At 48.1% G+C, this 24,937-nt stretch overlaps 1 protein-coding gene across 3 annotated transcripts in view; it reads left to right on the forward strand.

The window, feature by feature from the left end:
* LOC144133289 (long-chain-fatty-acid--CoA ligase 4-like) overlaps positions 1-24,937 on the forward strand; it is a 38,714-nt gene that overhangs the window by 9,945 nt on the left and 3,832 nt on the right. The window contains exons 1-2 of one of the 3 annotated variants that reach the window (XM_077666267.1): positions 15,386-15,503; positions 19,441-20,689. In XM_077666267.1, coding sequence (XP_077522393.1) covers positions 19,973-20,689 — 717 coding nt within the window. In that variant the 5' untranslated portion in view covers positions 15,386-15,503; positions 19,441-19,972. Of the gene's footprint in view, positions 1-15,385; positions 15,504-18,783; positions 18,918-19,440; positions 20,690-24,937 lie in introns of those variants that run through there. The other 2 variants (XM_077666268.1, XM_077666266.1) reach the window with 2 other exon arrangements.

Consider the following 24,937-nt stretch of genomic DNA (forward strand, 5'->3'; position numbering starts at 1 on the left):
GAAATTTTTGTTTTCACTGCTATAAGAGCAGTTCAAAAACGTATGAGTGAACAGAATGACTTGCACACTTACAGTCTAGATGGTAATTTCAAAACAGTGCTGCAGTGTTAACTGTACTGCAAGCCCGTTCGTTTATATATAAACGGCATATATGTCGCTAAGCGGAGTTATTAATGTCGTAATCGTACGCACTTGCGTATCATTAGACGCGAGAAATAGGTCAACAAAAGATTGAGTAAATAAGCGGCTGTCCGTGCAACTCAAGGCAAGTGCTCCCGCACCGTGAACACCGGTACAGTGAGGGCTTGGACGTGAGGGCAGTGTTCGATAAAACAGCTTCACCTTCTCAGTAAACTGCGAATAAGCACTGAAAATGCACGCCTTGCGAAGATAAGACTACGCGAGGGCGTTGATAAACAGTCGTGAATATTATCAGGCGGCATTGAGAACATCGGAGATAATTGTCAAGTTGAAGTAGAAAGAGGCAGCGACCCGGAGATTGAGCATAGCTTCGTACCGTGCTATGTTTAACAAATTTGACTCAGGCAACGGAGAAACTCGACGATCTGTCATCCTGTAAGCAACAGTGATCGTCCTGTCACCTTCACCAAACGGGCGCCGCTGGGAGAAGGTGATTAGAGTCACTGGGAGGTTATTGCGATATCTCTGTAAGTGATGTTGCCACATCATCTCATGACAAAGCTCAAGGTCTCCGGAATAAGTTCGACCACTTAGGGATCTTTAACGTGCATTAACATCGCAGAGCACATAGGCACCTTTTTGCGATGCCGCCGCGGTCTGGTTCGACCCTGGGTACTCCGGATCAGTATACGAGCGCCTTAACCACTGACCCACCGCGGCGGGTAACTCCATCCATATTTACGCAGGTTGACATAGACAAAATGCTTTTGTCCATAGTTGTTGGGTATGCGTCAGTATACAGCTTTACCTCACTGGTGATATTGCATAAAGTGCTGCTGTTACACAACAGTATGTCTTCTTGCTTATTTATTTTTTATTCATTTATCATCAAGGCTGAAGCATTTGGAAGGGGGGGGGGGGGGGCACTACTTTTTAAACCAAAAAGAAAATGGACGTATTTGCATGTTGGCGCTGAAGCCATGAGTGAGAACCCTTTATACCGCGCTTCCCTTACAAAAACTTCTTTAGACAGTTTATAGACTGTCCATTGACTTCTGTCTATAAAGTCTATAGACTAACTATAGACGAAGCCTAGAGAGCAGTCTATAGGCAATACAAATCATACAGACCATCTTAAACAATATATAGATTTATGGCCATAGAGTTTTTGTATGCTTTTTTTATAGACAGTTTATAGGTTATGAGTAGACAAAAAGAAATATCTATAGGATGGAAATAGAGTCTGTAAGAAGTCTATAGACTGTCTATAGACCGTTTTTATAAGTGTTGTCTCTGTTTCGCCGCTATTTTTTTTTACTGAACAACTTTTATTTCTATAAGAAAAGAGACCTTACTCCCCGACCCCCAGCACGCAGGCCTCGCCGCACTCCTGGATAATCCGTATGCCGGACTCAGCAGCTCACTGTCAGAGAGTCTCGGTCGTCCTCTCCCCTCACGCCACACGGTTCTCCTCAGCGCAAAACAAAGGAGTCTCTTTTGACGACCCTTCAGAACCCATGCCCGATTGCTGCAAGCGCGTCCCGCCCGCCTCTCGGCGATGCGCCAAACTTGTCCTGTACTTCGACCTCCAGCCACTGTGGCGTCTCGCTTCCGCCCCCGCCGTTGCGAATGGCGCTGTCGTCTCTCTCTCTCTCTCTCCCCCCTCCCCCCTTTACCCCCCCCCCCCTCCGCGCCGTCGCTAATGGCGCTGCTCCAAACTCTCCCCGGAAAACGCTGCGTCCTTTGAGAGAAACCGCCCTTCTTTCTAGGTTCACGAAACCCGTTATCTCAGTGCGTGGCTGAGCCTTGATAACGTCCACCCGAGTCCAGTGGGTCAAGTGCACTCCAACGTTTACCGCAATGTCGCCTGGCGTTTGATAGGGGCAGGAAATAGTAAACAACGTGGATGGGGAGAGCAAATGCCTGCTAGTCTGATGGCGCTTCGATAACGGTGACAGATTAGGCGTTGTTTGTAGATTGCGCGCTCTATCTGCTGATTAGTTGTCATCGATGCGGATGTGCACAGGCGTGATCCGATACAATCCGACAGGTTCACGTGCGGCGCAGGCGTCGAAACCGCTGCCACGTGACTGTGCCGTCTGCACGTCTCCCTGACCGTTCTGTGCTAATGTCGCAGTGATATCACGATGCCGCCTTGTCAAAAAACACCACAAGCCAATTGTCTGTCTCCGCAAAAGATTTTGTGTAGCATTTTGACGATGAACTCGGTAGAAACAGTACAGTTTTCTTCAGTATTGTGCTGCCCCTTGTCATAGTGGCAGAAATTCCAGAAACTGCTACACTACTACAGAAAAATACTACAATACTTCAGAAACATCGGTCGTTGCGACAAAACATCAGAACATTCTGTCGTGTTTTGGGGCGAGGTTCTGTCGTTTTTTTTAAAACTCGATGTAGTTTAGTTTTCGGACAAATCCCAATTTTGTTCTAATCTGGCTCATAGACGCGTAAATGTTTCCTACACCGAAAATCTCTGCAATAATTTTTGTTGGCATGCCACCCAACACTGGTAGTCGGGTGACGTAGTTGGGTGACCCTTATAGTTGGGTGAACACCCTCGTAAGTATGCGCACTTCAGAGTATTATTTATCAGTAGATCCCCCGCGCAAGGTTAGGGATCACGCTGTCAGTTCTGGTTCATCTCTTCTTACCCCCGCACCTTGGATCTGTCCACGACGCCACAACCATCTATAACCCAACATGGCACCACGCCAAAAATTTGAAATTTGGCAATGGAACTGCAGAGGCTTCCGCCGCAAGCGGGCCCACTTGCAGCTCCACATCCAACAAGCACCGTCTGTTCCAACCCCAGACGTGATTGCATTGCAAGAAGCTAGCGGCAGGGCTACACTGCCAGGCTATAAAGCATATCTGCCACCTCATTATGATACTAGTAACGCAGCCGGCTCCTTCACAGCCACTCTGGTGCATAGAAATATCACCGCAATTCAACATTTTATAAATGATTCGGAAGAAGATTACACCCTACTTGAAATAGTACCAAGGCAAAAAGGAGGCTCAAATCTCTTCATCCTTAATGTATACAACCCTCCCAGAAACAAAGGCAATGGACTTCCACACTTGTTGATAAACACAGTAAAGCTGGCTGCTAGGGCTCAACTATTAATTGTGGGAGACTTCAACGCTCACCACCCAGCATGGGGATATACCAAAGCAACTCCGAAAGGGAACCTGCTCTGGCAAATCATACAGTCACCAGGGCTCACAACTCTAAACAACCCGAGCGACCACACACGCATGGGTAACAGTGTATGTGTAGACACATCTCCAGACTTATCCCTCTCTAAAAACGTCAAGGACGCAAAGTGGGTCAACACCGGGCAAAACCTTGGTAGTGATCACTTCATCCTTAGCATCACCTTCCCCACGACAAAACTTAAAAACAAAGCAAAAGAAATACGAACCACGGATTGGGACAAGTTCAGGCAACTTCGCGACAAAACAGCTCCAAAGGAGATCTCTAACCTTAGCGACCGGGTTATCTCCCTGAATGAGGATGTCAGCTCCACTAGCGTTGTGGTGCCAGTTGAGAAGGAGGAGCAGATTGCAGACTCAAAACTGTTACACCTGTGGCAGGCACAAAAAGGCCTCCAAAAACGCTGGAAGCAGCAAAAACACAACAAGCGACTACGCAAAAAGATCGCTGAAATCGAGAGGCGAATCGAGGAACATACACTTACTCTCCAAACACAACAATGGAACCAAATATGTGAAAGCGTCAATGGACAGCTCGGAAATAAGAAGACATGGCATCTTCTAAGACACCTGCTCGATCCAGAACAAACACGTCCCGTGCAACAAAGTCAACTGTACAGACTCATACATAAATATGAGGGTACAACTGAAGACCTAATCAAAGAGCTAGCAGAACGTTATCTAAACACGGATGATAGTACCACACAACCAGACTACCGGGGGACTCCTAATCCAAATTTAGACGCAGACATCACAGACGCAGAGGTCTGGTACGCAATTGGAAAACTGCGGACAACATCTGCGGCAGGACCAGATAAAGTAACAAATAAGACTCTCAGGAACTTAGACGCAACGTCGATCGCGGCGGTTACAGACCTTATGAACAAATACTGGCATGCAGGCAACATACCACCAGAGTGGAAACACGCGAAAATCACTTTTATTCCTAAAGCGGGTAAGAAACTCAGCACTGAGAATGTACACCCAATTTCATTAACATCATGCCTAGGCAAACTCATGGAGCATGTCATCCTCAATAGGCTCCAAAACTATGCGGAGGACATGAACCTCCTACCTGAAACAATGTTAGGATTCAGGGCCCAACTATCTACCCAGGACATTCTCTTGCAGCTTAACAAGGACATAATTGAAGGTGACGAGGGAACAGGAACGAAAGCAATATTGGGTTTAGACCTTGTTAAAGCTTTCGACAACGTCACCCACAAAGCCATCTTGACAAACTTGTCAGAAATCAACCCCGGAGAAAGGACGTACAACTACATCCGATCCTCCCTCACTAACAGAACAGCAGTGATAACGGTCGGAACAATAGAGTCTGCCCCAATGAAACTAGGAAGTAAAGGAACGCCACAGGGCTCCGTCCTGTCCCCTTTCCTTTTTTAACCTCTCCCTCATCAAAATTCCCCCAAACTGGCACAAATACCAGACCTACATCACACGTTCTATGCAGATGACATCACACTTTGGGTAACCAAAGGATGCGAAGGCTACATAGAAGACACCACTCCAAGCAGCAGTGGACATCACCGAGGCATGCGCATGGGATTCCGTCCTCACTTGTTCTGAGCAAAAATCTGAACTCTTCGTGATCCGTCGTAAACAAAGAGGTAGGCGTACCACGACATCCCCCCCGCAAATAAACGTCTATGTTAATGGACGATCTGTCAAAGAGGTACAGACCATGAGAATACTGGGGTTGTATTTACAAACAAATGGAAAAAATACTGACACACTCACTAAGCTAAAACGCACGGTAGAAGCGACGGCGCGATTACTCCGCCGCATAGCTAACCGCAGACAAGGGGTGAGGGAAAGAGATTTATGCCGCCTAGTGCAGGCCTTTGCGCTGAGCAGGATACTCTATGCCACCCCTTATCTGAAATTTTCGAAAGCAGAAAAGGACAAATTGGATAGCATGATACGGCAGGCCTATAAGGCTGCGTTAGGACTCCCACTAAATGCCTCAACCGAAAGGCTTATGAGGTTAGGAATACATAACACCTACAATGAACTGAAAGAAGCCCTTTTAATGGCTCAAACCCGCGCGATTAGCCAATTCCAGAACTGGCAGGAGTATTCTTACCAGGCTCGGAATTAACTTTCAACCTACGAATAACGATGCTAAGTAGACTTACCCCGCGCCTATAGGACGGCCCTACTAATCAAACCACTCCCCAAAAACATGCACCCCTTACACCATGAGGGTAGAAGACAAGCACGAGCCAAAGCCTTACATAAGAAATACAGACAGTGCGCTGCAACACTTTATGTAGATGCGGCAGAATACAAAAAATACCAATGCCTTTGCAGTTGTGGTTGTGAACGAGAATGGTGACCACATCGTCTCGGCGACAATCAAAACGAAATCCTCTGAAACGGCAGAAGAGGCGGCTATAGCCCTCGCCCTAGCACATACCCAAGGGAGCATCATCCTCAGCGATTCCAAAATGGGTATCAATAATTTCGCTAAAGGGCGAATTACAAACACCTCCCTTAGAATCCTTAACGCAACCAAATTCTCACCAAATTATTCCGAATTGATATGGGTCCCAGCCCATTCGGGGAATCCGGGGAACGAGGCAGCCCACAATAAAGCCCGAGGTTTCGTCGACCGGGCAGTGGATGAGTCTGGCTCCCTGAATTTCACGAAGGACTCAATGATCACATATCATGATCTCACCAATCATTTTAAACTAGAGAGGAGAATTTTCCCCCCTCCAGACAAAAGACTTACTAAAGAACAAGAGGTTACGTGGCGTCGTCTACAGACGAGATCGATACGCACCCCATCACTCCTCGCGCACATTTATCCAGATCTTTACAACCCAAACTGCAAACACTGTGGCCAACGTGCTACCTACGATCACATCCTGTGGGACTGCAAAATAGAGCCACCTCCGGGTGATCTAGTTACAGCTCCTTCTCTCGAGCGGTGGGAGACCGTGCTGGCTAGCTCTGACCCCAGAACGCAAGTTTTGGCGGTGGAGTGGGCTGACAAAGTCTTCGAGGGCTATGTACTCTCGACCACTTAACGCGACCTCTTGCCAAGCTCTTCCCGGCGAATAAAATGTTTTACAATCAATCTCTTCTTACGTGCGAGAGTCACATGCGTTGCATGGTTGTATTGTTCTCATCACGAGAAATATCAAGGGACACTGAGGACACAGTGAAGTTGGCTCGTATCGGAAGATTACCGCATTCGAACAATAAAGAGCCTACTAACCGAAAAACAGAACTTTTATAGGCTGGAAAAGGCAAGAAAAAGTTCTATGCAGGTGTCGCCATCGTCGGCCAATTTTGAAAGTAATCTGCAGTGCGTGAAGACAAATCGCCGATCCCTGAGGCTGAGCTATACCACCATTCACCTCAAAAATGACGATCACGGAGTCCTTTTCAGTCCTGTCGCCATGACTGAATCGGGGGGCAGGAAAAGGCTTAAATCAAAATTTATCAGGAAAAAAGGCACCTTTTGCTGCCGGATAAACATAAGCGCAGCTAAAAAGGGTCATAAAATCAATTTGTTAAAAACAAAGCGTGAGTTTTAACGTAATTGTTGTTCTTGCTGTTGTTGTTGCGACTGTAGGAAGAACGAAAAGGAAAGTGCACGGGCCTGGCCACTGGCTCAAGCTGAGCCACAATCGCTGCCACGTGCAGACTGCAGAGAGTTGAAAGAGATAGGAAGGAAAGATTAAAAGAAAGGACGCAATTCGTAACAACCCCGCCATCTGAAGCGATGACGACGGTTTAGCAACAGATACCCCCGGTGACAAGGAGCCCCCCCCCCCCCCCCCCCCCCCCCCCTCCCCCCAGATCCCAGCCCCGTAGGGCCAGGAAGCCACCTCCGCCGTCCCGTAGTTAAATCGAGTAGACGTGTGAAAGAAGGGGTGAGAAAGCACCCCTTGTTTGAAAGCTGCGAAAGCAACGGACCTTGAGGGTGCCAACGTCCAGGTCACCCTCCCATTGGATACAGCTGGCGCGACGCTCCTCCGTATTTACGCGAGCGTCCTCCCATTGGCTGCATCTTGCACGACGCTCCTCCGACATAACCCGAGCTCACCCGAGTTATTCCGAGGATTCACACAAGATTTTTTGGCTGGAACCATGTGAAGTAGTGCTTTCGCAAGAGTATTATAGACACAGTTGACCTCGGTGTCCACTAACCAGCGCATGGATATCCATTCAAGCGCATCGTCAGAGCTGTATCATCCTCTTTTGAGTTGATGGGATGGATTCGCTGCACCAGATACTCAGGGTGACCGATAAGTTCGTGTAGCATCGAGTGCCGTGACAGCAGCCGGAAACGTTGCACACGGCGCAGCAAGTTCACGGGGTTAAGAGGCCATCGTGACGCTGCGGCCGCCAGCCTCTCGTTCCCGCCGCAAGGCTTTCTTGACCTTAGGGTGTTCCGTGAGGGAGCCAAAACTTGGAGTAGATGAAGGAGCTGTGTGAAAAGGAAAAGATTAGCGTTACTCTCGTGTGCAAGTAAACACGAGCGTAGATCGAAGATAAGACGTTTGTGGAGACAGTGTAGCTGAAACCTAAGACATCCGCCCAAGATTGACGAGCGGAAAGCGTACTCGATGGGTGCTTACCGATAGACGTGAGATAAAGCAGGGGCGGAAGTGGAGCATCTGTGGCGAAAAAAGATAAGACCTCTTCGGGGGATAAGCGAGAGGGATCTGGAGTGGACAGGGAGCAGGTGGACAGAAGGAAAGGACAGAGAGGCATTCGTCCGGCTGTATGCCTACTCCGTTTCAAACATCAGGCGTAACCCTGTCAAAGCTAGCGCTCTTGTTTGCGCTGCTTGCAAAAGTAGTGCGTTCCTTGTGGTGAGCGAAAAATAATAAATGCTTTGCCTGCAGGTTTTATTACATGATAAATCTGTCATGAGCTAGATTAAATGCGCTCTCAGTGCTGACGACACGCTGTCGCTTCCTCGTGCCTTAGGCCACTAGGACAGAAAATGAGCGCGGAGTAACTTGCTCCCCTTTATGTATTCATGCGAACTACTTTCACACAGTTCACACCCCTTCACCTGATGTATGAAACGGTAAACGGTAGACGTGGCTGCCACTGGGGTGATAATGATGATTTGATGATGGTGGTATTGTGGAGTGATTGCTGTATTAAGCAAACTTTTGCGGAGTTTGCGGCGTCTGCGTCATGGTAGTAGTAGTAGTGGTAGTAGTAGTAGTAGCAGCAGCAGCAGCAGCAGCAGTAGAGAGAGAGAGAGAGAGAGAGAGAGAGGGAGAGTGTGTGTGTGTGTGTGTGTGTGTGTGTGTGTGTGTGTGTGTGTGTGTGTGTGTGTGTGTGTGTGTGTGTGTGTGTGTGTGTGTGTGTGTGTGTGTGTGTGTGTGTGTGTGTGTGTGTGTGTGTGTGTGTGTGTGTGTGTGTGTGTGATTATGATGGTGGTGGTGTTGTGGAGTGATAGCTGTATTAAGCAAGCTTTTGCGGAGTTTGCGGCGTCTGCATCATGGTAGTAGTAGTAGTAGTAGTAGTAGTAGTAGTAGCAGCAGCAGCAGCAGCAGCAGCAGCAGCAGCAGCAGCAACATGTGTGTGTGTGTGCGCGCGTGTGTGTGTGCGTGCGTGCGTGCGTGCGCGCCGAGTCGAGAAATACGGGACAGCGGGCGGAGTGCGGCAGTCGCATTCACTCGTCCATGAGTATAGCATCTGCAAATCGACAGAGAGCCCAGTGGATGGCACTGAGATACTGCTAGCTATGTTTGAAATGACCGACATGTCTGGTGCGCGAAACTTTTTGTCGAAAAAAAAAATTGAGATTTCGGCACTAAAAGGTGCATATCCATCAGTGACCTTGCTTGATGCTCAATAGAAAATCACCTGATGAACGTAAAAAGTGCTCTAGCATCTGAAATAAGCTCTATCAATGTGCCTTAGGTCACCGAAATTTCATGCGTAGCTGCAAATGTGTTGCAGGAAAACGGCCCTGTTTTGTGTGCGATGCAGTGTAGAGGAGTTGGATGGTGAAGTGGAGGGGGGTTTATAGGACATCGTTTCATCTTTTCTTAGCCTCGTCCACCAGTAGCAGTGAACAGTTAATGTATCTTTTAGAGGCCTATGACGCCTGATTATTTGCCTGTGGTTCCATTGTTCAGACGAAAGTTACCGTGTTGTTGCAACTACTCATTCAGGAAACAAGTTGAGTGAAAGCGGGCAACTGTGGAGCCACAAGACATGACGGACACAACAGTGCAGAGGAACTTCACGCCGCTTAGTTTTAATGGTGTATCTTCACAAGGAATTCACAAGGACGACGTGGGAAGACGTCGTCCTTGTGAATTCCTTTTCTTGTGGACGCGTCCTGTTCCGGTGGTTTCTCTACCTGGCACCAGGTCTAGTTAACTTGCCGGCTAGGGGTAGGTTCACGCACAAGACCCGATTGCCAAATTGCACTTCATCCGTTTCACGCCTAAGAATTGGAATACCTTGCCGGCAAATAAATGCAGGAAAAGGAGCAGTGTCTACTAACCGCGCATTGGCGCCTCCGAGGGCGCGCTCTTACACTTGATGGAGATCGCCGTCTCCAGCTCAGAGCCGGCCTCACAGAAGAGGCTGGTGAAAATGGGCGGAGAAGGTCGCCAGAATTCATGTACTGATGGCCGCCAACCGGATTAAGAACCAAGCCAACCAAACCTCCCCTAACGCCTTGCCTTACTTGGTTCACCAATAAAGTTTTTACCTGCCTACCTGATTGTATGGAGTTCAATACGCAACCCACAGACGTAACGTCGCCGTTCTCATTTCTTTTTGTTGTGTACGCGTCCTGTTCCGCTGGTCTCTCTACCTGGTACCATGCACCAACCGGCCCAACAAGCTACTCTTCGCTTCTAACTAGACTGCTTCGCCGCTTTATTTTTTCTTCCTAGCTTGGCGCATACTTTCTCAGTAACACGGACAATTGAGCGAGTTGGTACATCATTTTAAAAATTTCGAAAGGCGCTACTACAGAGGACACCAAGAGAAAGAAACGAAGGACAAGCGCTTGTCCTTCGTTTTCTTTCTTTGGTGTCCTCTGTAGCAGCGCTTTCGAAAAATTTTAAAAATTCTTTCTCAGATGCGCTCGTCTCCGCCGCTTCGCTACCTTCGTTTTGAGGTTCCATTTTTTCAGACCGTGAAACACGAGTGTTTGGAAAGAACAGACACAAATGCGAAAGTATGAAACGCAGAGAGAGTGAAAAAATTTAACTCCGGCGCTTTAATTGCACCTTGGGTTACGACAGGGTATAATTTTGCGTGCATTTCTAGTCGCATCGCTGCAGCAGTTACAACGAGCGGGCACGATTATAGTCGTTCAGTTGAAATCAAACGAAGCTATAACGGCACCGAGTCCTCACCTGGAAGGAAGAAGTTGTTTCCCTGAAAATGCTGCGAACACACGACCATCGACGCTGCGACTGGCTCGCCATTCTGGTTTCTGCACCCATACTGCCTACCCGCCGCGGTGGCTCAGTGGTTATAGGGCGCTTGACTACTGATCCGGAGTTCCCGGGTTCGAACCCGGGAACTCCCGACCGCGGCGGCTGCGTTTTTATGCAGGAAAAACGTTAAGGCGCCCGTGTGCTGTGCGATGTCAGTGCACGTTAAAGATCCCCAGGTGGTCGAAATTATTCCGGAGCCCTCCACTACGGCACCTCCTTCTTCCTTTCTTCTTTCATTCCCTCCTTTATCCCATCCCTTACGGCGCGGTTCAGGTGTCCAACGATATATGAGATAGATGCTGCGCCATTTCCTTTACCCAAAAACCAATTATTATTATTATTACCCATACTGCCTATTCTTCGGGCTGCTAGCAGTGGTTAAGCAATATAATTATACCTCCTGTCTTTTCAATCTCAGTGACATGAAAAAAATAATAAAAGCAGGAAGCAGTGCTGGTGAGTTTTTTTTTCTTTTTTTTTCACGATGCTCCGGGTACGACATATAATAAGGGAGTAATTACTCATTAGCATCCGCCCAAGCTCGGTCATACAGCTACAAAGGAAAGCTATGCAGCTTTCTCAGAAACTTCGCAGTTGGAGAAAAATTCGTCCTGATCCGGGGGGGGGGGGGGGGTTCGAACCCGGTACCACCGCTTCACCGGTGCAGCTCTGACAGAAACTACGCGAAAAAAACCCGGGACGTGTGCAAAAAGATGAGAAGTAATCTGGAAATCTTTTTATCTATGAAACGCAGCAGAAGGAAGTCATGAGAGTGGCACCATCGCCTGACTTCTGTGCCGTGGCGTATACAGCCAATCTGTCGGGCACTATCAGTTCGCACACTCTTCTTACCGAAGCTAGAGAATAACAGCGTATTTAGAGGTGCGATGCGTGCGCCGTACTACCGTACATTCCTGTTTACAGGCCGCGGGCTATATACAGTATGTCAATAAATGTTACAATTTTTTATGTTTATGTTGATGACGGTTTAACGCCCCAAAGCGACTCAGGCTATGAGGGACGCCGTAGTGAAGGGCTCCGGAAATTTCGACCACCTGGGGTTCTTTAACGTCCACTCACATCGCACAGTACACGGGCCTCTAGAATTTCGCCTCCATCGAAATTCGACCGCCGCGGCCCTGATCGAACCCGCGTCTTTCGGGCCAGCAGCCGAGCGCCATAACCACTTAGCCACCGCGGCGACTTACAATTTTTTCCTTTGCGGGCTATATTTATAAGTGCGGAATATACAATATTTTCGTTCAAGTATCTCCCAATATAGCAAGAAGTGTCCAATACAATTCTATGCGGACAGGAAAAAAAACAAGTAAACGTTTGTTTCAGCCAAAATTTCGCCCTGCGGACTATTATACACCGGGTGCGCGCCGTATACCGAAAATTACGATAGCATGACCACCTCGAACACGGCTGCTGTTACTTGTCAGACCACAAGTCGTGCTTCATGACTGTCAAAGACTGGGAGAGAAGTACTACTTAAATGACGACGACTTTTGCAAAAAAAAAAAAGAAATCTCGTATAACTATGCGTACATACGCGCCTCTATCAAATTCTTTGCACGCACATATAGCGAACTGAATCTACCTCGGCAGCTCCCGCTGGATCTCGCTTCACACAGCGGTAACCGCTCCTGTGCTTCTTATTTCCAGCTTCTGCTCGAGTTCACAGAAAACCGGCTCAGTGCTCCGAACAGAGAATAATAACTTCCTACTTATACGAGTCGCGTCACGCTCCTATATTTAACTGGAACATGAGTGACGCTTACTGGATGCACAGCGTTTTATAAGGGAGAGGGTGTTAACAAATACAGTGCAGACGTTGAAGCCTTTTGGCGAACACCAGTTTTCATGCCGTCATGTCTTTGCCTCATAATCAACGGCTCGACGAAAGTTCGTCTGGTCAGGCATTGTGTTAGAGAAAAGGGAATGCGGTCACTGACCATGTCATGAAATTCAAAGACGTTTCGGAACCTCGTACGGGTTCCTTGATCACTGAACGGGACAAGAAACTGTCGCGACTTATATACGCAACACGTGGCGCAAGGAGCGTGCGTATATGGGTGGCTTGATTCCTTGCACCCGGTTCATGGTAGCTGGTGTCGATTGTATGATTAGAGATTCCATCAGCCGCCGAGATGACACGTTCCTTTCCTTCGCGATGACAGTGGCGTGGTCCCAGTCAATCGTGTGAGCATGATCTTGCACATGCTCGGCAATGGCGTTCGTCGTGTGATTATTATTTCTGACGTCACGTTTGTGGTCGTTAAGCCGAACGCCATCGCCGAGCATGTGCAAGATCATACTCATGCGATTGACTGGGACCACGCCACTGTCATCGCGAAGGAAATGAACGTGTCATCTCGGCGGCAGATGGAATCTCTAATCATCCAATCGACACCAGCTACCATGAACCGGGTGCAAGGAACCATGCCACCCATCTACGCACGCTGTTTGCGCCACGTGTTACGTATATAAGTCGCGACAATTTCTTGTCCGCTCAGTGATCAAGGAAGCCGTACGAGGTTCCGAAACGTCTTTGAATTTCATGACATGGTCAGTGACCGCATTCCTTTTTCATTTTCTTTAATGTATTTGCCTCGTAACGAACACTAACATGTGTAATGCATTGAACCTTTCGGGGCATGCTGCCAATGTAGAATACACAGTACATTAGAGGATCATCGACTTAAATCGAAAAAAGCTAGTTTTCTTTCTTGGTTACGTTATAGAGAGAAAAGAAGGCATGAAATGCGCCTTCAGCTCAGTCAAGAGCAACGGTCTTCGGTTGGCATTCAGTTCGACATTTCTGAAAACCACCCTCCGCCGGGTGCCGACCAGACATCGTAGTGAAAAGTAATTTCTACTGTGGAGGAATTTGTTATTATGCAAAGCTAAGACGGCATACAAACACAGTAATTTGGCTCCAATTTTCTCAAAACTAAATTTGCATTAGAAGAGTATTTTCCCTCACACGGCAAAAGAAAAAAATAATTTTCCGCCAAATTTTCGTCAGTTAACAACTTTTTAAAACAATTGCAATGTCTCTTTTGCTGGTTCGAAGTCCCTTGAGTTATATACTTTTCAATTTTGTTTTTAAGTTGTATTTACACTTCATTTTTCAGTTCTTTTTTTTTCTTCATTTGCCGTAACGACAATCTTGCTATGACCTTAGCATGGACCTGGAGTATGGCTAAACGAATAAATAAAAACGATTCAGTTTGTTTCATTACTGAACATAAAAACACTGCCATTACAGGTCCTACAGCTTCGGAAAGGAACACATTTTGTCAAAAGTTTTGAGCCCAGAGGGTTTGCTTCTTTTCCACATGTGGTTCGTTATGAATCCCCAGCGTTCCAAGTCTCTTGAAGCTGAGATGAATTTTCATCATCACGTCTACAAGAGAGACGGCTTATACCCAACCCCTGAGCTCTCAAATTTCGTCAAATGCTGTGCGTGGTGGATTTGCTTTGTATGCAAGACAAATACATTTTAGGTAGCGAGAGATCGGCGTTTTTTTCTCCCCCAAAGCTAGACGCGAAGGTGAGGGAGACAGTTATTTCGACCGCCCAATATTTTCCTTTTTTTCTTCATCTTTCTACGCATCTTTCTCGGTAGGAAGATGTTTGCATGTTTCACCTCAATCAAAGCACTGCCGAATGCCGGCCTTAAATGGAACATCTTAACTGAGCCACTCCGGAGGGCTGGCTTAGGCAGCATTCACAAGCAGTAGCAGTAAAACTCGCTTGAGCTTTCCTTTCATATGCCTAGTACCTAGACAAGCAAGCCATGGCTAAAAGAATGCATGACTTGGATGTCAAAGAAATTTAGGAACGATAATCGTTGTTTTTTTATTCACTGTGCTGCCGCTACTGAGAGAGAGAAACACCATGTGTACTTTAGGTCTACCCGACGCCATGATTAATTCTATTTGACTCGTTCAGCGCAGATGCAGCCCTTGCTACTCTTCTATTAACGTGGCGCTGATAAAACAATACTGACACGGAAAATGGATCCTCGCTGCTAAAGTGCAGGCGAGACTGGTACGGACCCGTACGGACTCGCGCTGCCAGAACCGTTTCAGCGTTGGCGGAAAGTGTTACCGCACACTCGCAATCGCGTACTTGCGCTGACCAATTCTGCCACGTGACTGGTCGAAGGTCGTCGCCGCGGGCTCGTGTTCGGGCGCAGGCGAGGCATCGGCGGCTGGAGGGTAGGGAGCAGCACGCGCGCGCCTTTGTGTCCGCTTCCGGCGCCCGCCAAGGTCGGAAAGGGAAGTCCTCTCTTGTTTTTCGTTTCTTTAATTTGCGCAACTGATACAGGCCTGAGGGGGCTAGAGTTGGGAAAGCGAGCGGGGGGCCCTGTTGCTGCTGCGTCTCTGGCGTAACGATGTGGACACGCGTGCTACAAATAGATGAGGGGGAGGAATGAGGGGGGGGGGGGGTGTGCTCGTCGTCGTTGCGCGCTCAGCCGGCTTCGGCGCCCGTTTATAATGGCTGTTTTCGAGCCAAGTGGTCGCGCGGAAGGCACGTGCCCCTTATTCCTTCTTGGGACAGCACTCGACTCACTCAGTGCGTTCTTCGTTCTGGCGTTGTTGCTGTCGCCCTCTCTCGGGTTCTCGCGTTACTAAGCTGCTGTCGTCGTCGCAGGTACTGTGTTTCCACCTTTAATAGTAGGAACATTTAGAATAGGGTGACCGTATTGGTGAGGGGCATATGGGAATATCGGGGAGCCAGTGCGCCTGAGCAGGATATTAACGTCCCGCCAGCGCGCATGCGCATGACAGTGACCGGAGGTTAGGGTCACCGTGTGCTAAATGTCTCAAGTGAGTAGGTGGTGTATATAAGTTTTACTTATCGTGAGAACGAAATAACTAGAAGGATAAGAATGGGGTGGAACGCATATGACAGGTTATCTCAGATCATGAATAGCAGTTTACCAACATCCCTCAAGAGAAAAGTGTACAACAGCTGTATCTTACCGGTACTCACCTACGGGGCAGAAACGTGGAGGCTGACGAAAAGGGTTCAGCTTAAGTTAAGGACAACACAGCGAGCCATGGAAAGGAAAATGATAGGTGTAACGTTAAGAGACCAGAAGCGGGCAGAGTGGGTGAGGGAACAAACGCGGGTTAATGACATCCTAGTCGAAATCAAGAGGAAGAAATGGGCTTGGGCAAGGAATGTAATGGGAAGGCAATGTAACCGCTGGTCCTTAAGGGTAACTGAGAGGACTCCAAGAGAAGGGAAGCGTAGCAGGGGGCGGCAGAAGATTAGGTGGGCGGATGAGATTAGGAAGTTTGCGGGCATAGGGTGGGCGCAGCTGACACAGGACGGGGTTAATTGGAGAGACATGGGAGAGGCCTTTGCCCTGCAGTGAGTGTAGTCAGGCTGATGATGCTGATGATGATGATGATAGTAAGTCTTACTGAAGAATATTTTTACCAGCCAAAGAAGATGCATACTCAAGAAAGAACCTCACAGGACAAGGGCTGGTAAAAAATTCTTCAGCATGTCAAACCAACAGGCCCGTCATCCAGCCTTGATATATACTATAGCCCCGGTCCTGTGTGGTTCTCTCTTGCGTATGCGCCTTCGTTGGCTGGTAAAAAAAAAAATTGTTCGGCATGTAATACCAACAGGCCCACCGTTCAGCCTTGCTTCAGCACTTGTATACGTTTCACGTCCCTAAGGTGCACTTGGGCTATGAAAGACGCCGTAGTCGAGATATGAGGAGGATTAAGACCTCCGCGGGTTCTTAGACGTGCACTGACGTCGCACAGCATGTGTGCGCCTTATAAATTTAGCCTCCTTCGAAATGTGGTCGCCTCGACTGGGATTCCCCGAATGAGCAGCGGAACGTCATAGCAAGTAAGCCACCGTGGCGGACCCTGTGTATTGAGTAGTAATAAGGGAGTAATTACTCATTGGCATCCACCCAAGCGCAGCCACACGGCTACAAAGGAAAGCTATACAGCTTTCTCAGAAACTTCGCAGTTAAAGAAAAATTCGTACCGGTCCGGGGTTCGAACCCGGGACCACCGCTTCACTGGAGCAGTCGCTCTACCAACTGAGCTAATCGGATGGCAAGCTTTGCCAGGGCGAGAGCGAATTGATCAATAACTCGAAGTGGGAACAGTGTTGGTCAAATGTTTAGGGGAATCCCGTAGGGCGGAGTAGATTTGTAATAAGGGAGTAATTGAGTAGTGCAGACTGTCCAGTTATCTAGTAAGACATTTTTAAACTTATAGCACAAGAACAGAGGCAAAGAGAAAATCATATAAACAAGCACTAATGTCCGTCTGCGCTCGTCTGCCAACTCTCGTCTTTGTCCATGTTCCTGATCTGATGGTTTTCGAAGATTAGTAACAATTTTTGTATTCTTAAAATTGATGAATGCTTACACACCAAAGCTGCTCAGTGGGTCCTGAGAAATGCCGTAGTAGGGGTCACCAGAATAACGTCGACTACCTGTGTTTCTTCACACCGCACTAATCATCAGTGGGTGCACCAGCTTTTTCTTATTTCGCTTCCGTCTTATTACTGCCGCGGCCTGGTAAAAGCGATTTCGTGCGCATTAGCAGAGCGCCACAGCCCCCAAAGTAGGCACTATTACGGAAATATTGAAGGTAATGGTCCATTATTCTGATATGTAGGAAAATCTTTCTTTGAAAGCGTTTCCACCGATCGCATCGCGCAGTTACGACTGCCATAGTAAGCCAATGGGGAACGCTTTTGACAATAGCAAAAACGTGAATAAAAAATACATAAAACTGCCGCCGGGTGATCTGCGGTTACATTGATTGTTATGGTGAAATCTTACAATGTATGAAAAAATTGCTCTCATAAGCGGTTTCCCGCTCTAAGATGCTTTTGTCCGGAATTGCTGGGTATGAGTTTTTAGCTTAAATGCTGGCGGCTGCGATTGTTTGGCGAGAGCTTTTTATGGGACGCCTTCCACCGGAGATCCCGCGCAGCTCTGTCCTGCGATCACGTGACCACCCCGTGAAGCTTTGTTGTCATCGCGGTTGTGAGACGCCAAATTCTCCAGGCTGGGGCGCTCTACGCGATTATGTCTAGGGGTCATAACTTGGGAAAGGCGCTGTGGAAGTCTTACAATACATTCACACTTGGCCAGTGCCATGAAGGAAGGTATCAAAGAACGAGTGAAATGGCTAGAGATTTAATGAAAGCTGACAACGTTTACGCGTGCTGTGTCACTGAGTTTCTCGAATTACGCAGCATAGCTTAAGCTTAGCCAATTTTTTTGTGGTCTGCTATTATTTCTATGTTCCCATACTGTCTGCCATGTCTTTCCTACCTGCCTGTCTCTGAAAAACTTCCCCCACGGCTACTACAGCTATCCTGCGGCAGCTGTCGTGCTAATACCATATAGCTTCCGTAAGTTCGATCGAGCCATTTTGCCAGTGTTTCCTCGTCTTCCGCCATTTACATCTTATTATGCCGCACCGGAGCCAACAACAATTCTGGTGTACGTGGCCTTCAAGAAAGCGGTATTTGTCAGAGGCAATATCGCTCGAGGAGCTAAGCCTGACGATTTCAATTGCTTACGATGTACGCTGAGTTTTGTGCATATGATACTGCACCGCATGTACATCACTCTTAGTCTTGCATATATTTAAGCGGTTGCTGCGATGGCCCTTGGCGTCCTTGCCTCTTAATGGCATTAACTCGTGCTTTTCCTGTTTTCCTGTCGTTGTCCGCAGCCCAGGACCCGACTTTCCGCTTCGTGACAGTTTCTTGTCAATGTAATTGCGATAGAGGAAAAGAGCTCGCGATGTTTATTCTTGAGGACATCGCCTCTCTACATACACCGCCTATCTACCCGTACGCCGGTGCTTTTTTCCTGTAAACCTAATCAGAGAAGAAAAGCTGTCATGGATGCGCGTATGTTTCCTTTCTTGACAAGCTCGACGTCTTCCTGTGAGACACGCTGAGATCACCGCACGGCTGCGCTCTCCCGTCCGTTCCGAGGCACAGTTCTCGCGTAGAAGGGTACATGGGTTCGACGAATGCATGGGTCTGCAAAATCAGCGCAGGCGAGTGAGTGCACTTCACTTATGACCGAAACAACCATCAGCATTTCAGGCGTCAGAACTGTGCTAAGGAGTGCAGTCTAGCTGAAAAAAAAAAGCACGGATTTAACGTAGTTAAATCGTGTGGACGTGCGCAAGCATTTGTTCATTCTTCGCCTCTTCTTTCTGGAATCTTGCATGTGCACGCAACCCCGTTTCTCGCTCTTCAACTTCTGCATCCTCCGAACTCACTCAAGTTCCTCCGAGTTCCTCCGAACTAAGCCCAGCTTACCCGAGTTACTCCGAGGCTTAATCCGCACAAGATTCTTGGTTGGGACCGTGTTAAGAAGTGCTCGCGCTAAAGACGAAAAAAAATCACGCACGCACTAGCAATACCTGCATGTATAGTTACCAATTCCAGTATTATTGCGGTGAAAGTAATCAAAAAACTTAAGCACACAAAGTTTCTCAGAGATAAACGCCCGTTGAGCTCACTGCGGTGACACGTTTTGCAATGGCACTCGTGTGATTTTGTACGCTTTCTATTACAGGAGTGAAGACAAAGGCCCAGGAAGAAGGGATCGGACCTAGACACTCCAGCGAGAGAGGCATGCCCCCCGTTGGGCAGTCCGCCAAGACAAGCAGAACGCAAGCGCGGATGCGTTGACCCAGGTTCCCGCAATTTCTTCACGCCAAACCGACTTCGAGATAATGCGAAGAATCGCACACGAGTTCCGGTGAGATTAGCGCAGGGCTGACGTTATTGCTCAACCTGCGAAGCTCTCCGTGAAAGATTCGCCAAGAAGGCGCAACTATCGCTTGAGGGGCCGAGGAAGACGAGTAAGCTGACGCTTGCCTCGATGAACACAGGACTACCGTTCTCTAGTGGCTGCGACTGAATTGTGTCCTCCATTTACTTCGCCTGGAAATTTAGTGCCGAGACGGCGTGCCTTTGGGTAACGCGGAAGCTTCCGCAGATAAGGCAGCCCAGGCCACGCGGCTACTTTGTGCCACGACCTGTAAGTACTTGTACAGAGCTGTGCCGAAGCTGTCCTGTGTTTGGTGCAACGGTCTACAGTCGCCATGCTTCCCGCTGCAATACAAACCGTGCTGGGCCTCATCAAGGTGATTGGCGCCGTCTACGACGTCGTCACACTTCCGGTGTACTTCCTACTCCAGCAGCCATGGGTGTATTGGATACGAAAGCGAGCCTGCTACGCCAAACCCATCATCGACGGCGACCCGTCTTCTCCCTACCGGCTTGTGGATAACCAAGAGCCCGAGAGCCTGAAGGGCATCCATACCCTGGACCAAGCGGCCCGGAGGGCCATCCGCTTGTACCCGAAGCGGCCTGCGTTGGGAATCAGAAAGGTGCTTGGGAGAACCGAGGAGAAACAGAAAAACGGCAAGGTCTTCAAGAAGCTCATCTTGGGAGACTACCAGTGGCTCACTTTCGAAGAGGCGGACCGCAAGGTCGACCTCACGGCACGTGGTCTGCTGTCCATAGGCGCCAAGCCGCGCCAGCACGTGGTGATCTTGGCCGAGACGCGAGTGGAATGGTTCTTGACGGCGCAAGCCTGTTTCCGCACCAACATACCGCTGGTGACGCTGTATGCGACGCTCAGCGACGACGGGATAGTGAGCGCCGTCAATGTGACGGAAGTGACGCACCTGGTCACCTCGTCGGACCTACTGCCACGGGTGCTGAAGGTTGTGGACAAGATGCCGCTGCTGACGCACATTGTCTACATGGAGAATCCCAATGCCAAGCCACCTGCGCCTTTGGCCCAGGGGCCTCAGGTTAGTATATATTACAGCTCCTCCCAGCTGCTAATTTTGAAGCCTACAGGCAGCGCGGACGTCTGCACTCTGTATCTTCGCGAGTGCTGGCGTCCATGCTAACTGTGGAGAATTGAATGGGCGAAGCGATTGCTGTCCAAAAACATCTTCTTAGTCAAGGAAAGATAAGTGTTGGCTGTACCGTCAAAGGGGCACTGTCAGTGCTTGAGTAGCAAGGGCGACGCGTGACGCCAGTGGTTAAGGGTAAAAAAGTATGTTTGCTGCTGTGGAGGGCAGCAAACATACTTATACCTTATAGTACTGCGTTCTCAGATTGGGATCGTCGTGCATCCTATAGCGGTACCCGCCGCGGTGGCTCAGTGGTTAGGGCGCTCGGCTACTGATCCGGAGTTCCCGGGTTCGAACCCGACCGCGGCGGCTGCGTTTTTATGGAGGAAAAACGCTAAGGCGCCCGTGTGCTGTGCGATGTCAGTGCACGTTAAAGATCCCCAGGTGGTCGAAATTATTCCGGAGTCCTCCACTACGGCACCTCTCTCTTCCTTGCTTCTTTCACTCCCTCCTTTATCCCTTCCCTTACGGCACGGTTCAGGTGTCCAACGATATATGAGACATACTTCACCATTTCCTTTCCCCAAAACCAATTATTATTATTATTATTATTATTATTATTATTATTATTATTATTATTGCTGTGGAGGGAAAAAAGTATAAAGGGGTTCTGCAGGCGCACGAGTGGATGTATCTGACACACCTCCCATATTTTATTTTGTTTTGTTAGCACACGTGCGTCGTGAGTAACTAGGGGAATGGAGAAATCTGGCGATGCGTTAGCAGCGATTGGTTTGGTCCGAGGTTAAAAATGTACGCGTTTAGTATTTAGCGAACGTAACCACGGAAATGCGCTATTGACTGTGTTGGCTGCTAAGCGCATCGTAGCTCCACAGATCACGAAAGTTTTTGTTGTGTTAGTTCATCAGGAAGTGCATACATGAAACATGTCAAGTGCTGTTCTTGCATCTTTTTGTTTACTGCAGGCTTTTTATTGGAAAATTGATTAGGGATAATTATTGCCATGAAGAGGATAAAATTTAGATAATATGAATTAATGTGTGTGCAGAAAAAAATACAAAATTATTCAGAAGCCGTTTTGGTTTATTATACATAGGGAATAATGAAATACAAGGTAACCAAAACGTTTCTTACCGTTAATGATGTGGCATTATAAAAATCAGTACTGATACGGTAATAACTTCCCCTTGTGTGTACTGGGAAAGCGCTTGAGGTGTGGTTAGGAAAGTTGACCATTACTAATCCACACGTGTTTCACCTTCACAGCAGTCGTAGCTCGCGCAGCGGCGAAATGACCTTGAACCCTGCGTGGGTGTAGAGGAGGGGGTATGCCGGTTTGAGACACAGGGTCCTGTAGTGACAGGCAATGTCAGGTGCAGGTCCCTTCAGTATTAGAGGAAACAGCTGCAGTTTGCACAAAAAGACGATTTTTCTTGTTATTTCTCTGCTAAAGTTGGAAAACATTAAAAAAACATTTGGATAGTGTACGCCAAGAGGAAAGCAAGTTACTACAAAACATGAAAAAGTGTGCTTGGCAAGCATAACTATGGGGTTATCATTATTTAATGCTGAAACTTTGTTCAAATTGGAGGGGCCTCTGCGCTTAGGGATTTTATTCAGGATACACTTTTTATCACCGGTGAGCACTCGGTCGAATACGGATGCGTTGCAGTGTCGGAAAAGTTACGAAAAACAGGATGCCGCCACTCGTCGTTGCCTGTTGACATCCGGCTGTGTGCGGGGCTCCCATTTGCTCAGATCGAACGCCTTCCTAAAGCGATGCAGGGCAGGTCTGATGACGTCATCAGAAATCTAGAAACATGCTATAAGTTCACCACATGTTTGGCTGCTGTCCTCGTCTGTGGCCGCCTTCAGGACCTCGTCATCCAACACGCCTGTCCGGTGACTGCGGGGTCCATGACAAAGAGGCAGATCTTCCACGTTGGAACTTTTGGAACCAATGCCTGGCAGTGCATTCAATCACAGCAATATTCCCAAAGGCTTGACGTGTTCCCCGTCTTGATTCTGTTGCTGGCAAACCCACTTTGTGAAGTCGAAGGGCAGACAACTTCGGATGAGCTGTTTCTGCACCTCCATTTCTCATTGCCAGTGCTCAAGGGCGCAACGCGCGTGCATTTGTCACTGTCACTGTTCCCACTTCCAGGCTAACCATTTTTTTTTTTCACCGCACGGGGCAGTTATTCCCATATTACTCTTCACTTTTGCAATGCGCCGTAAAAAGACGACGAGAACTTTTTTGGTTACCTTCTAGTTCAAAACTGTAAAACCCCATATGGATTGAGTGAGCTTCAGAAAACTACCTTTCAGTGATACCAAAGATGAAATTTAACCAAAAAGTGGTAAGACTTTAACGTAGTAGACGTGCGAAAGCATGCATTTAGCCTTGTTGCCTCGTGGTTTTGGTTTGCTGGGCGGTCGGCAAGTATGGCGACGATATTAGTTAGAAGCATTAGTTGATGAAGACAACGATGTGCAATGCACAGCGCGAGAGTGTGTATATCAGTTCGATAGTAGTATTGGTTGAAGACTTCGACGATTTGCAATGCACAGCGCAGTAGTGTTGCAGTTTAACACGAGGCATGATCGGCTGACCCGCCGCGGTGGCTCAGTGGTTGGGGCGCTCGGCTACTGATCCGGAGTTCCCGGGTTCGAACCCGACCGCGGCGGCCGCGTTTTTATGGAGGCAAAACGCCAAGGCGCCCGTGTGCTGTGCGATGTCAGTGCACGTTAAAGATCCCCAGCTGGTCGAAATTATTCCGGAGCCCTCCACTACGGCACCTCTCTCTTCCTTGCTTCTTTCACTCCCTCCTTTAACACTTACCTTACGGCGCGGTTCAGGTGTCCAACGATATATGAAACAGATACTGCGCCATTTCCTTTCCCCAAAAACCAATTATTATTTATTATTATTATGATCGGCTGCTGCGATAGCATAGTACTCTCGTGCAGTGGCCAGCGAAGCTTAGCTGTACGAACCGCCAATGGTTCGCCACGGGTTCGAATTCGAGTCGCGGCAATATTTATTTGTTTATGATTTGGGCAAGGTCACCCTACAGGTCAAGCTTCACACAAACTCGGTGCGCCGGTTAGACTTCGTGAAGTAGTGACAGAGAGAGAAAACCGTGCTAAGGCCAGATACCTAGCTAGGTCAGCTCAACCATGGCGTGGCGCGCGAAATCATTACATATGTCACAAATTTAGATATCTAGGATTGCGATGGCATCGTTGGCAAGGGTCACGAGGCTTGGCGGACAACTATGAGCATAAAACGCACACTTGAATTCTTTGCTTCGACACGAATTCTTTGACCTTGAGTCTCGTTCTCATTCCTAATCCGGGAGATATTATCACCTATCTGCAAACAACTGAATCCTGAAAACCCGTTCCCTTTCTCATGGTCACCTGCTACGAAACGTGCAGAACGCGTTAATTGAAGACAACAAACCTGTGTTTAGAAATGGCAGTGGCATATTTGTAATGTCCTTTCTTGATCTCTTGCCCTCTAAAGAGCTACATTTTCTAATATAGACTCAGTCACCTTATAAGGTGACTGAGTCACCTTATAAGGTGACTGAGTCTATATTAGAAAATGTTAGACGTTAGACGTTTCAGCTTTGGTCAGGAGCACCTTGCGATATACAGGTTCCAGTGGACCGAACGGGCTGGTTGCTCCCCATCTGTGCTGTACATCCTTATAAGCATTCAAAGGGAGCAGTCGCGGCCACTTTTACTTGACAAGTCTCCAAGAAAAACAACTTAGAGCTCGAATACTCCAGTGGACAAAGGTCATTTGGCCGCCAGGACAGAACTGTCACAGCTGTCTCAGGACAGCCATCCTTTCCATCTCGCGAGGAGGGGGAAAGGGAAAGAGTGAATAGCGCGGGACGCCGGCAGTGGCCGCGGAGGCAACGCAGTCCAATGTGCAGTCACTGCAGCAGTTTTGGTTGTGAACACGACCTTGCCCAAGAGAGAGATCAACGCACTCGTAAAATCCAAAGCCATTAATATTATATGCGCGCTGAATCATACGTAAGCCGATTCTGAGATCACAAAGCTGAAATCTCAGTCGGAAACGCATTTCCTATTGCTTGCACAGTTACGCAGTCTTCTTCAGATTTGGGGAGATGATATAAGTGCTGCACTATACGACTGAGAAGC

Source organism: Amblyomma americanum, chromosome 5 (genome assembly GCF_052857255.1).
Source record: "Amblyomma americanum isolate KBUSLIRL-KWMA chromosome 5, ASM5285725v1, whole genome shotgun sequence".
NCBI classification, from domain to species: Eukaryota; Metazoa; Arthropoda; class Arachnida; order Ixodida; family Ixodidae; genus Amblyomma; species Amblyomma americanum.